Source organism: Pelecanus crispus, chromosome 9 (genome assembly GCF_030463565.1).
Source record: "Pelecanus crispus isolate bPelCri1 chromosome 9, bPelCri1.pri, whole genome shotgun sequence".
In the NCBI taxonomy this organism is placed as follows: domain Eukaryota; kingdom Metazoa; phylum Chordata; class Aves; order Pelecaniformes; family Pelecanidae; genus Pelecanus; species Pelecanus crispus.
In genome coordinates this window covers 39,051,122-39,065,904 of record NC_134651.1, presented here as the reverse complement: position 1 = coordinate 39,065,904, position 14,783 = coordinate 39,051,122, and the positions used below count along the sequence as shown (strand labels likewise).

Genomic DNA, 14,783 nt, shown 5'->3' with positions numbered 1-14,783 from the left:
GGGGGACTAAGAATGTGAATTGAAAATGTTTAGACGTGAGCTTGTACTTGTTGCACTTGAAGCTGGTTTCAGGACTGACACAGCACTGTAGCTGTTCTTAAATCTGTGAGCAGTGGGAATGCACTCAAAATCTTGCAGATTCATGTTGTGTCCTTCATAAATTTGCCTTTCATTGGCAAGTAAAATAAAAGGTTAGAGGAGAAAGCTACTGAATGTGAATCTTTCTGTTGCAATGCTATGGAGACATGCTAGCAGGTATTTTAAAGGCTAGATTTTTCTTTACAGTGGTAGAAACTTCTTTGTGAATGTTCTGTGTTTTTATGTTTACGAGAAAAAGATGGGTGTTATTTCTGAAAGCTGGTTTATATAGTGAAAAGGCTCTATCTTTCTTCTTCATATCTTCTTCCAAAAAGTAAGAATGCTTGATCCCTTGAGAGGAGAAACAGTCTTAACATTTAAAAGCAAGCCCAAGTTTCAGGAGAATTAGGACTTGAGAGGAAGTCTTTGCTTGATCATCTTACTTGCCCTGTAGCATGATTTCCTTGTAATACCTATTTCACATCAGACTTTTTTTATATGCTTTTGTTCCTGTCATCTTCCATCCCAGCAATATATATGAAATACCATACATTATCTTACTGACTGGCTGTAATTTAAATCAGATGGTACAGATAGTAGAGGTCTGACATAGTCAGAGTACTGCAGTGGTGTGTATTTTAATATATATGTTTTTTTATTATCCAGTTGCAGTACCATGCCGGGCTAGCATCTGGCCTTTTGAATCAGCAGTCTTTGAAACGTTCAGCCAACCAGATGGGAGTATCTGCAAAACGCAGACCAAAAGCCCAGCCAACAACTCTTGTCTTACCTCCTCAGTAAGTAATGGAATATTTTGAAGAGTTTGCAGCGGGGGGGTTGGTGGTGGTGTTTAAACTTTCTATTGTAACTGTTATTTTTTTTAAAATAATTTTCATAGTAGCTTTGTGCTTGCATTTTTGTTTCACGCAAGATGAATTACTCTTGTTGGAGGGGAGGGGTACCCTATGGAAACAATGTTTTGTTTCTTCTGTTTATGGAGGCACCGTGACAACAGAAAAGTTGCAAGGATTCTTCTTTGTAGCAGGTCATAAAAGTTTTTGCAACATGAGATTGTCATTGAGGAATGATGTTCCCCTGATTAGTATGACTCGGAGCTTCAAGTAGGACTTTTCTGAAGGTCCTAAAAGGCTGAAGCCAAAAAGTCTTTGGTGTGAGTACTTCTTGACAAACGTCTGTTCTGAGTCCATCTGTTCACCATATGTTAATTTTGCATTGGATCTAAACCTCTTTTACAGGTGACAAGCAATTATGAGGACACTTAGAAAGTGTTTGAGGACATAGAGTATCAACACTTTAAGCAGTCTGTGTACTGATGCCAAAAACAGAGGTGTCCGCAACTAGGCTTATAAATTAATAAACTGCTTAAAATATTTAGTTACATATAAGAAAATGGTTATTATGTAGAAAATGAAGTGCTAAGCAATTATTCATTGTACTGAGCAACCTTGTAGTTTGTGGAAACTGCTTGCTTTTTTTTCACAGAACAAGAGTCACTGATGTATAAACACTATGCTGCTAAAAACTTCATAGTTGTAATAATAAAAGTCCCTGTTGTCAGAGTCCACAGGCCAAAGTTGATGAAGGAATCGGAGGAAGTTTAGAGTTTTTTCCTTATATGAAATGAGAGAAAAAATCGGAGTCAACAGAGCTTTCCCCTTGTATGTTATAACTTTAAAGGGCTGCTAATTCAAGAATCCATAAAATGTTCTGTTGTTTTACCGATACGTCAGATGAAGAAGAATGGTTAGAAGGGCAGCTCTGTCAGAACTACAGGTTTGAAAACCAGATGTTGTTTCTCTTACATCTGTGAAAGAACAGGGGTATATTGTGACAAAGTGGCTAATTAGTTTTCTTCCTTTGTTGGGGTATTGGGTTTATCCGGAGCTTAAAATGGACTTCTCCAGGAAGTCTATAAACTAGAGTACTGTGATACTGGTTGTCACAGTTTTTCTTCAGAGGTCTTAAACTATTTCGGTGGGGTTTTGTTTGGTTTTTTTTTAATTATGGCTTCTTCTGTTACTAGAAATACGTATAGTGAGAGAGAAAGAGCTAGCTTCTATTTTTGCATAGAAAAGCCTGTGCTTAAACAGTTGCAGCTTTATAAATCTTAATATGAGGTATGCAATATACACATTTAAAAGTATTGTATGTCTTTTTATCTGCAAGTGATTTTTCCTTCAGTGGTGCATTTACCTAGAATTTGCAGATGGAATGAAATTTTAGTGTGGTAACTAAACCTTAGGTAGTAGTTGAATTATGTTTTGGTATCTTATTACCACTTCAAGCATTATTCACAGGGAAAATATGTTTATGCTGAGCTGGCCCTTTATCTGTCCCTGGTTTCCTCCTCTCTGGCTTCTCTTTGACCTTTCCATATTTGTCCTTATTTGCTATCTTGGTGTGTCTTAAGAAGAGAATAATAGTTATATTAAGTCAAATCAAATACCTGTTGAGCTCAATATCATGGCTCCAAGACAAGGCAGAAGCAGATTATGAAAAGACTTATGAAAATAGGCTTATGAAAAGTATTAAAAAAAAAGAAGTATGGCAAATGGATTTTAATATCTTGATTTTGCTGTAGTTTCATGCAAATAATGATGAATCATGCTGTGATTTTTTTTTTTTTTTTTTCCTTCATTCTCTCTAAAATGCAAAAGAAGAAAACAACCAGGTGCAAAACTACATATCTCCTTGAAAGGGCATACTGCATACTAATTTTCCCATGGCAGTTCAGGGGAATTTTTTTTTTTTTTTTAGCTTTATTGATTACTCAGGGAAGGGGTAACTATTTCTTTGTCTTTTTTTGCTTGATGTATGCTATTAAAATTAAGTTCAGTGACAAGTCTTTGGGCTGAGTAACAATGTGCTATGAGTCAAGTGTATATGAAATGTTGTTCATAGCAACTATATTATCTGGAGCTTTTCTTAAACATAAGTAGTTAAAACTGGCTATGTGCCAAAGTGTCATTTTAGGATAGTAGATTGGAGCAAATAGCAATACTGCAGTAATCCTTTTCAGCCAGCAAAGGAATGCAGGAAACACGGTTGCTCAGGAGGTAACACAGGTGATGATTTGGACAAAGAATCTTCTAAAAACTGTTTTATTTTTATACAGATTTTGCATATGGATAGTTTGATATTAAGCATGTCTTAACTTGAGTTAAAGGTAGCATCAGAGAGCATGTTACTGATCTATTTATTTATGTTCCTGTTCCTTGAAGAAACTGCATGGGTAACTTTTTGCTGTTGCACATTACATTCTTAATGGTAATGATGCAAGCTGAGCAATTATCTTGCTAATCCATATCTGTATTGGGTTTGCATGGCAAGGTTTCGGTAGCGGGGGGGCTACAGGGGTGGCTTCTGTGAGAAGCCTCTAGAAGCTTCCCCTGTGTCTGACAGAGCCAATGCCAGCCAGCTCCAAGATGGACCTGCCGCTGGCCAAGGCCGAGCCCATCAGTGACAGAGGTAGTGCCTCTGGGATAACATATTTAAGAAGGGGAAACAAACAAACAAAAAAAAACAATGGGACACAAACTGCAGCTGGAGTCAGGAGTAGGAATATGTGAGAGGAACGACTCTGCAGACACCAAGGTCAGTGAAGAAGGAGGGGGAGGAGGTGCTCCAGGTGCCGGAGCAGAGATTCCCCTGCAGACCCTGGTGAAGACGCTGGTGAGGCAGCTGTGCCCCTGCAGCCCGTGGAGGCCCACAGGGGAGCAGATATCCACCGCAGCCCAGGGAGGACCCCATGCTGGAGGAGGTAGATGTGCCCCTGCAGCCCGTGGAGGCCCACAGGGGAGCAGATATCCACCGGCAGCCCAGGGAGGACCTCATGCTGGAGGAGGTAGATGTGCTCAAAGGAGGCTGTGACCCTGTGGGAAGCCCGTGCTGCAGCAGGCTCCTGGCAGGACCTGTGGAGCCGTGGAGAGAGGAGCCCATGCTGGAGCAGGTTTGCTGGCACGAGTTGTGACCCCGTGGGGGACCCATGCTGGAGCAGTCTGCTCCTGAAGGACTGCACCCCATGGAAGGGACCTGCGCTGGAGCAGCTTGTAAAGAACTGCAGCCCATGGGAAGGACCTACGTTGGAGAAGTTCGTGGAGGACTGTATCCCATGGGAGGGACCCCACGCTGGAGCAGGGGAAGAGTGTGAGGAGTCCTCCCTTGAGGAGGAAGGAGCAGCAGGGACAATGCGTGATGAACTGACCGCAACCCCCATTCCCTGTCCCCCTGTGCTGCACGGGGGGAGGAGGTAGAGAAATTGGGAGTGAAGTTGAGCCCAGGAAGAAGGGAGGGGTGAGGGGAAGGTGTTTTAAAATTTGGTTTTATTTCTCATTACCCTACTCAGTTTTGATTGGCAATACATTAAACTGATTTTCCCTAAGCTGAGTCTGTTTTGCCTGTGACGGTAACTGTTGAGCGATCTTCCTGTCCTTACCTCGACCCACAAGCTCTTTCATTATATTTTCTCTCCCCTGTCCAGTTGAGAAGGGGAGTGATAGAGCAGCTTTGGTGGACACCTGGCATCCAGCCAGGGTCTTTGGTGTGCTATGGTGGGACTTAGGGTTTACTCCACAGACTTAACATATCCAAATGGTGTCTCTTCTCATAAGGGTGGTGATACAAAACTTGATTCTTTGCTGTGTCGGCTCATTGTTCACTTGAGTCCTTAGTCTCTCTCCCTGCTCTGCTTTTTCTTCTCCTTTCCTCTCCAAAATGGCTTTTTAAAAAAACAAACAAAAATCCCAAAACCAAACCCTAAACCTTCTCAGTGTGTCTGTCTTGGAGGCTCAGCCATCTCTTCCTACCTTATGCTCACAGAAGGAGCCAGAGAAAGGGTTTTGCTAACGGCAAAGCCGATTCTTGGTGGGCCCACTCATTTGTCCCTTGCCTTAGGCCATCTTTTGATGTGCTCTGGTTTGGAAGTGAGAAGCTCTAGTTTTTCACTAGTAGATAACTGAAACAGCAGCAGACATTTTGAATTAAGAAGTTCTTTTTTAAAACTGAAGGTCTTCGTCCTGTGCAACCACTATCAGTAAAATTTTCATTTTCTCAGTTTTTATTATCTGAGGGTTTCTAACAGTGCTGAACAGTTTTGAAGAGAGGCCTTTTAGTGTTCAGTTTTGCTTTTCAGTATTGGTTTTCACTGGCTCTGGAAGTGCAGAAAGGAATACTAGATTGATATGTGTTTCATTTCTAGCCAAATGTATCTGTATGAGAAAATGACTAACTGCTGGCTTCTTTCTCTCCCTGCTTTGTCCCTCCTTCTGTCTTCTATTAACAAGACATCTCCCTGTACTTGCTAATAGATGCGTTCCCTCACATGCTTCTCATCTGGCTGCTGGTTCCCTCCTTCTGTTAAAGAATCGCAGAGCAGTGTTTGCTGAAGTGCTGAAAGCTGTCAGCTCCTTCCAAGTGACTAGGAAAGCATATACATGCAACCCTTCTGAAAACCAGGATGGCTGCTTCTGGCTTGAAATAAATAAATAAATACGATAAATGATGGCTGTGAAGTTTTTTGTCTTTCCTCTTGAAATGTAATTGACACAGTTAATTAATCTGTTGTTTTGCTTGGCACCACATCTCAAAAGCAAATTCCCGCTTATGAAGTTGGCTCTGTGACCCCGCGGGGGCCAAGCACTGTGCCCCAAAGAGCCTGGAGTGGCTGAGAGCAGTGAGCCCACAGAGGTGGTCCCTGCTGGTGGACCGCCCTGCCGAGAGCCCAGCAGACTCTGGTGTGCCTCTGTCTAGCTGGAAAATGAGAGCAGTGAGCTACTGTGAGATGAGGAGGAAGAAAAGAAAGAGGAAGCACAGGATGTTGACTATATTGCAGTTGTCTTCACTGGCACACACAAGAGGGTCAGTTAGTTTTAATGGTGATTTTTAGAGGTCTCGGCTGAAAACCATACGGCTTCAGTAGCTCTGTTGTGTGGGGCTTTCTCAGTGCTCCCAGATGAGTTATCTGTCTTTTCTGTCTGGAAGGAAATCGCCAGAACAAGAAGTTGCTTACCACAAAAGGCACTGATCTTGCCCTTTATGGTGCCTTTTAGGGTCATTTGTTGTGACATTTGCGGGTTTGGGGGAAATAAGCACACTATAAACAATAAAAAGTGGGAGTCTGGTTCTTGTTTGACAACTTCAGGCTCAATGGACAGAGAGGCTTGAATAAAAGAGTCTCCAATTTTTGTTTTAGGGCTCTTCAACTTGTCTTGTAAATCTCGTGTGCTCTGATGTATGCCCTAACCTGACAGTGAAAACATTGTAATAGACTGAGTAAAAATCTCTGTGAATTTGTACTCTATTGCTGGGAGCAGACCAGCAAAATTACTTTTCCTTTTAAAAAAAAAAGGGCAGTGCTGCCCATGACATTGTTGTAGATAAATGAACAACAAAAAGCTGTGGAGATAATTTTTATTTTAGGAGATAATAAGGACTTGAGGATAGAGTGCTGGGCAGAGACTCAGGAGAGCCAGTTGTTTCTGCCACTTGTCTGGGTGAGATGGAGGAGGTCTCTATTCTGCTCTCTACACTTCAGAATCTATCTGGATTCTTTCTAGAGAAGATGGATATATTTAAAAGAAGTCCATACTTGCCCCATCCTTTGGAGCTACATCAGCAAAAGATGCTCTTTAGTGACTGGTCTCCTTTAAAAGCTTAATTGACTGGCTCAGCAGGTACCTGTTCATCTGGATTTGGAAAATAAATTTACAGATATCCCAAACTCTGTGTTTACTGTAGCTTGATTCAGTACCAGCATAGGCAAAGCATTGTTCTTTCGTAGCATTAATGCCCTATCAGTTTTAATGATTCTGTCATATACATAGTACTGTAAGGCTCTATTGTATTTGTTCAAGAGCTTTCTTCAGGACATGCAAGTTGAGTCTTGAGGAAGGAATTTAATTTAAAATAGTCAGTGATGTAGTATTCAAAAAAAAGTTGCTATTTTTAACAGTTAACTGAAAGGTATATGTGTATATATATAAACTATACACCCAGTCATCAGATGTGCCAAAATAAATTATTTGGAACTTAACTTGTGTAATTTATCATTTTTACATTAAGAAAAATCCTGATGAGCCCTTTGCCAAGAGTTTTTGGAGGAAAGGGTTTTTTCCAGCATTTTGTTTTATAAACAGCATCTAATTGCTTCCTAGGTTCAGGGATTTCAATTATGAAAGTAAGTGGCAGATTATTGTAAAGATAATGGCAAAGCATGCTTAAGCCAATAAATGTTCATAGGTTTTGTATTTTTTAAGACTGTATGTTTAAATTATGCATATCTAGTCTGACCTCGCTGTGTTAGAGAGGTCTGAAATCTCAGCTGGGGATTCATACTTTGAAACCAAGAATCCAACGTACCAGTTAAGTGTGACGCCTGGTATATAAGCTGTGGGGAATGTGGTTATTTAATATGCAGGTGTTGTTACTGCAATAATCCCATTCAGTATTACGAGCTGCACTCTGACATTTGGGCCTCTTGGAAAGATTCAAGAGTAGAAGAGCGAAGTATGTGGCTGTATTTTCCGTTTCGAGAAAAGTCATCAGAAGTTCTTTGTGCAGTTCTAAAATTCTTCTTTCCCCGTACTGGCAAAGCTGCATTAAGTATCAATATTCATTAAATACCACAGAGATGATAATGTAATAAAGCAATAATCCTCAGGCCCACATCTGTACTTCTCTCCAGAAGAGTTGAGGTTGAGAATATAATTAAAGATTAAAACTCTGTTTGCATTCTGGAACATGGAAATATCTTTTTGTACATGATGGGGAATTGTATTAATAAGGAAGAGATCAGTTTCCAATAACTTTCAATACTAGGGGCTCATTAATATCCCTGTTCATGTTTAAGTTTCTCACGGTATTCCTTTAGCTTGACTTTAGCAAGACAGTGCACCAGGAACTGTAAAAGAACATGTTGCTGAAATACGTGACCCTTTTGCTCCATAAATTAATCCCTTTTTACATGAAGAAAAAAGATTAAAAATTAGTTCTTTATATTGTAAGGCAATAATATTTACATGAATGTGTTTAATTACTTTGCAGCCAGGTAGATTGAACATTAATTTTAGTATTTGGTGTCTTCTGCACAGTTTGGATCACATCGTTGTACTGTTTTCTTTTTATTTTTAGTAAATTGATGAACACCTGTCCTGCAGATGTTTTGTGAAGCTGTTTTAGTGTAAGTTGCAGTGTGTTGCTGTACAGTGAGATTGCATTCATCCTTAACTGGTATACTGATTTTAGTGTGTTCAGAGTACTATGTGCACATCTTGCAGGATCTTTTGATACTCAAGTTTCTAATATTTAACCTGGTTCAACTAAATAGAAAGTCTCTTTAAAACTTGCTGAATTGTATTTCATCAGCTTGTAAATAACTCTTACTTTCCCTTAAAGACTCTTAGCCAATTGGTTCTTTGCTCTTTTTCATTTTTTTCCTGCCCACGTGTATGGTTTTATTGTATATGGTCAAGCTTTGTTAAATACTTCTTTGTCTTGCTTTTTAATAAGCTCCATAATTTTGCACAGAAGGTCCAAAGTATTTGCTTTCCCCCCTCAAATGCTGGTATTTAACTACCAAAGCTAATCTAGCTAGGTAGAGTATTAGTTCTTAGTAACCTCTGGTGAAAAGGATTGTGCTCATTAAACAGGTGGTTTTGTGAGCATTTGTCCATTCCCTAGAGGAAAATCTATTTCAGTTATAAAATCCATGCTGTGCATTTCAGGGGTTAGTATTCCATTCTTTTCTAAATATAGTGGTGGTGGAGCGGTATGATGTAACGATGCTGTTGCATGGTATGCATTCCCCTAAAAATTTTCAAAGGAATACAAATAGTGTATATGTAATACTTTGTTTCTTGAAAGGAAGACCACAGAATAATATGAACTTATTCAAACGGCCGCCCACAACACTGCTTCAGAGAATAGCAGTGTCCCCAAGTGAATTTTTCAAACTATGTAGAATATCATAGAGAATAATGAGCAAACAGGAAATCACTATTTTGACAGCTTTGTTACAGGAAGATAAGTGCTGAGAAATTCAGATCATAATGAGTTTTAGCAGCTATTGAAAATACGATAGTTTTAAGTTATTTTAAGATACAGACATGTTTTGGTTGTTTTGGATTTTTCTTCAGGTTTCCCTTCTGCCTACCAAGCAGAGATGACAACAGTTGCTTTTAGACGAGTTGTTTGGGGGAAATGGGACTGGACCCTGTTAGAGAAAGAGTACACCTTTTGTTTTAGGTTTAGTGAGACCCTTGGGTACGTCTAGTTTCGTTAAATACAGTAAGTATTAAAGTTGTATCCTAGGACATGAGAGGAAAAGTTAGAATTACATAATCCTGATTTCTTCATTTTCTTCTCAGCTGCATTTCCCCACCACTGAAAGCTCAGAAATGTGGTTGTCTGGAGTAATACAAAGTACGTTGCCACCACAGTATTAGAAATTCTGATTTAAGTTACCCTTAAACTCAATGGCAACATTTAATAGACAGCTTGGAGCTGATCTGGTTCTTTTCAGATTCAGTAGCTGGGACGCTCCAATTCTCAAAGCTGGAGAAGCATCTGCCATGATTGAACCCATGTTGTATTACAAATTACAAGGGAAAATTCCTAGGTGATAACACATCATTAAACTTTATTGGACTGAGGTTTATCAAGAGAACAGCTGCGGAATGTGGGTGTCACATTGTTCTTTCTGGTTTTTGAATGTAACACAAGCAAGTTAACTAGTCCTTGTCGTTTGGATAAAAGATGATTCTAAGCTTTGAAAGAGAGATTTTTTTTTTTTTTTTTTCCCCCTAATGGCCAATGTCAACAGCAGCGACAAGCAGTTCATAAGAGCTCAGTGGCTGACTGTTCTCAGGCATAAAGCGGTGATGGGCCTGCCGTTGCTTTATCCTGTTTCTTTTTGTATGTTTTGTTTAAATACTGGGGGAAAAAGCGGTCTGCTGTTAAATGCAATAGCAGTCTGTCTCTTTTAGTTATATGGTATTTACTGTTTAGCACTCAATATAATTTAACTGGAAAGAAAAAAAATCCAAAGTACTGTTTTGATTCCTGAGGGGCTTTATTAGACAACTCCAACGAGCTCAAATCCAATAATTTACCGGGGATATAACATTGATTAGTCATCTTACTATTTGTAGCCAAAGATACTTTACCAAGCTCTGCTCCAAAAAAGAGAGAAGGGGGTAATCCAGTTGAACTTTCAATTTCAGTGTAAGAGGTAAATTTTAAAATAAAGTGCTGTTAATTTGTTTTATGTCTCTGCTTTGTTTTCACTGCTGTTCACTCGAGTTATCTATCATGTTAGCTTTGGAACCATACATGTGTTTTGTAGCATGTTTAGATACCAGAGATGTAGAAGGCAGGCAGATGATTTTTATTCCCACCCCTGCTTTCTTTCCCTGTTTGGTCTGTGGGGCTCTTGAGGTCAATCAATTGTCCTTTTCTGAGCTTTATTAAAGATGAATGCGATTTCTTTAGTTAGGGACAATTTTGAATAGTGGACCAACACAGATTTAATGAGAATGTGAAATCTGAGGAAAAAAATGTGGTCTGCTTTTGAAATTTGTAGGTGATAAAAATGTACGATAGCACTCAGCCCTACAACAGAGAGCTGCTGGGACCCATAGCCTGCTTCTGCATCTCTGACTTCTAAATTTTTGTATGGCATATTGTAATACAATATAAATCCAGTTGTCTTTTATACTGTAAACTCAATCACTTCAACAGTATTAAACCAGCATTCGGACAATAGGAGAAACCCTCTTACGGTGTTAATATATTTTTGGCTTTTCATAGATGTTTATCTCTGATCAGTAAAAGTGCTGGAGCCCCAGAAAGAGACGTACAACTTGAGGAGTTGGGTAGGATCCAAACTAGACCCTTATACTGGTAAGAGGGAGCAGTTCCATAATAAACTCTTGTGGTTTTTAGCAGATTTGGTCCCGATACATGTGACGTGAAGAGCGGTGGGGTGAGGAGGCACTTCCCGGCTCTGTGCTCATTGCCCTCCTGCAGGAGTCTGTAGGTGGGTCATAGAGTGACTTCTGTGGAAGCTCACTAGGTGTTGCTGGAGGTCTAGTAGGCATCTGGGTGTATTCTGCGTTGCTGCTACTTGGGTACAACATGACTTTGGAAGTTTTTGGGGGTTTGTTTTGTGTGTTTTGTAACAGCTGCCATTCTTGAGTCTCGGTACTGAGTCAACACCTTTGCTGGTCTATGCATCTTTAGAAATGATTCTTTTAAAAATTTTAATCTTGATCTAATCTCCTAATATGTTGATATAACTGACAGCAGGGCTTTCTGTCATAATCTTCTTTGTTTTGTTATATCAGATTAATGCTTTTCTTGGCTATAGTTATATGCTGACTTTCATTTCATTCCATTAAGTACTATACAGCTGCGTATTTTCTTACAAAGTAATTACAAAAAACCAGCAGGCATTGATCAACACAGATTGTCCAAAGAAAAGATTTTGACTAAAACCAAATGTTCCTTATGATATTCATTAGCAGGATAATAATTTCTATCCATACAAGAGACAAGGATCTTAGATGTTGCTTTAGCCCTAGTAAATTGCTGAAATGTGTATTAGTTGTGTTGTAAAACTTTACAGTGTACTTTAACAGCAAGGAAATATCTGTTCTACTTATTCACTTTTCAACAAATATTTTAATCAACCAGTGTGGAAAGAGAGTGCATGTAATTAAGATTTCATCATTTCTTTACAGCGTATAGAGCTTTGCTTGCTAGTGTGTTGTGAGCTGTTATGGACTGATAGCCTTAGCTCAAATGTCTTTGTAGTGACCACCTCCATGAACATCTCTGTCTTGAAGCCATTAGCCAAAGAGGCCCGGGGCTGATTGCTGTTGATGTTTTGGTGTCATATTCCAGAAACTAATCCCGCAAATAGGATTGCTCCGAGTGTGATGTGCAGCCCTGTGTGACTGAGCAGAGTGATTTGAAATAATACCCATCTACTTTGCTGAAGATGAGCCGGAACACTCCATAGCTGGGAGATGAAAACGCTGTATCTCTTTGGAAACTTTGGGCTGTGTACCGGCCTTGATCTGCATGTTCATTTTCTGGAATATGCACAGATCCAGAGCAGTGTGTAGCCCTTAGTGAATGTCAGTGTTACTGGGGATTGCAGCTCTCTTGTAAAAGAGCAAATTTCTGACTCTTTGATGTATGTTTGCCTTAAAGGTAATGTTTGTGTGAAAACCGTGCCATTAAAAGGTGGCAATTAATTAAAAGTTGTTCCACAGTCCCAACTGTTAGAAGATGCCCTTGCAGCATTTAGAGCAGAACACTAATATTGCACTGTAGGGAATCCCTGTACTTTCAGTAAAAAAGAAAGTTAAGGATGAAGATTTTAATGTGTAATTAAAGACTGCAAATACTAGTTTGACTGCTTGTTTCTGTGTCAAAAAAAAAAGTAAAAAAGGAACACACAGTACCAGTGGTTGGACTAATTAGGCAGTGAAGAACAAGCTAGATAAGAGAGGAAATTTGTATGAACTTAATAATGATATCAAAGCTTTAGCTAAAGCTGTGATTTTATTATATGATTGCTTTAACCCCTCTTTTTTTTTTTTTAGCTTGACTATTTGAGGGAGGGGTATTAAAGGCTGCTTTACTGCAGCAGACAATCAATCCAAAAAGAATCAACTAAAACTGCCGCTTGCCAAATTCAGAAATGCATTACAGCAAGTGTTTCCATCTGCATTGGTTGCATATTCCCTCATCAAAGATGACGAGCAAAAAAAGCAGAGAAAAGTAATAAAGTGGAGGGAGAAGGTCTCTCTAGTTTGGTGGCTTAGCAAGAATGGCATTATTGCATATTCATATTGTATAACGTGGTGCGATACGAACGTATTGTGAATGTATTTGTTAGTGACTTTATTTCTGTACCTCTATGTGATTCCAAGTAGCCTTTAGCTATTTGAGAGGAAAACTAAATAGCTGTACTGTGAAGGGGGCTAGAAGTGCTTTCGAATGTGAAACCTGTGCTGTTAAGGAGAGGGAAGCTCTAGGTGTATCACAGTAAGAAAACTTTGAGATGCAAGTCATACCTGAAGATAAAGACAGTTAGAAAGCCCCCTGTAGTTTTGACAGTAACTCTACAAAAAGGGAACGTCTTCCCAAGTAACGAGCTGCTGATGGGGATTTACCTGGGGATGAAGTGGCTGTTCCCTTCGCTGAGGACCGCAGCGGCTGGTGGGCTGGCCGTGCTGCAGCGCTGCCTCGAGCAGCCGGATTCAGCACCCATCAACTGACCGGACTCCTGAGTTTGAGACAGGCAGCTAAATGCCCTTTCTAACTAGAAAGGGTACAGAGTAGGAGGACTGCTTTGCTCTGCTTTCTTTACTTCATGTGAAAAACAACTGTTATTACTTTTTAATTTCACTTTAGGGCATTCTCTGGTATTCATGTGTTTACAAGGAACCCTATGGATGGGTTAAATGAAAAAAGCTTGGGTAGCAAATTCTAGCTGATGACTTCATAGAGTTTTTCTCTAAACATAATCTTCATTTGTAATGATTTGAAGTATTTTGGTACAATTATTTTGCTTGTCCCATTTTCCCAACTGCCAGTGGGAAAAATAAATAAAATACAACCATTAGACGTTTCACTGGGTGAAATGGCTTGGTTTACATCCCTTTATAGATGCTGCTCTACTCTTAATTTCATTCCTGATGGTTTAGTTTTGCAGAGCACTTCCTCTTTGCTGTATAGGTTTTACCTAATAAAGTATTAACACTGTCTTTGTAATTTCAGTAATGTTACTCAGTAGTATGTGCATGTCATTTTGAAAAGAAGTGTATTGGTAGTGTAACGCACATTTCTAATTAGACACAGATACGTTTGCTTCATTAGTTTATTTCCCTGATTGTTTCTTATGCATACATAGGGAGTAAAACACTGTGGACAGGGAAGACCTTGTTAGCATTGGCAGACTTAGTTTTGACTTTTTTCTGTGGCTGCATGAAATCTCTTTATTGTCTGTGAGTCATGGCCAGGGGAATCCTGTATTAAGTCCTCTAATTTTAGCAACCAAAAGCATCTCCATGCAGCAATTCTTGCGTTGAAATTACATTTTCTTTTGTGTTTGTCCTGGTTTCAGCTGGGGTAGAGTTAATTTTCTTCCTAGTAGCTGGTATAGTGCTGTGTTTTGGATTTAGTATGAGAATAAGGTTGCTAACACACTGATGTTTCAGTTGTTGCTAAGTACTGCTTACGCTAGTCAAGGACTTTTCAGCTTCCCATGCTCTGCCAGGTGCACAAGAAACCGGGAGGGGGCACAGCCAAGAGAGCTGCCCCAAACTGGCCCAAGGGCTATTCCATACCATACGGTGTCATGCTCAGTATAGAAGCTGTCAGGGGGGTGAGCGAGCAGCTGTGTGGTGCTTAGTTGCTGACTGAGGTTAAAGCACGACAGTGTTTTTCAGGATTATTCTTACAAATTCTATTTTGGGAAAGTAAGTAATTGTTTGGTCGTAGTAAAGTAGTTAAAGAGATCATAGTAAAGTAGTTAATCGCTTATTTAACATTTGCTAAGTTTGCCTGGACACCTTGAATGAAATTAAATAAAGATTACATTCTGTGTATGGTCATTGTGCTCCATTATTGCCTGTAATTCTTTGTTTCCATCCCTCACAGAATATGGTTGTGGAATA

The 14,783-nt window shown here is 39.6% G+C and overlaps 1 protein-coding gene across 3 annotated transcripts in view; it reads left to right on the top strand.

The window, feature by feature from the left end:
* MED27 (mediator complex subunit 27) overlaps window positions 1–14,783 on the top strand; it is a 99,012-nt gene that overhangs the window by 38,236 nt on the left and 45,993 nt on the right. For all 3 annotated transcript variants that reach the window (XM_075716464.1, XM_075716462.1, XM_075716463.1), the window contains exon 3: window positions 745–875. In XM_075716464.1, the coding sequence (XP_075572579.1) occupies window positions 745–875 (131 nt within the window). The remainder of the gene's footprint in view (window positions 1–744; window positions 876–14,783) is intronic.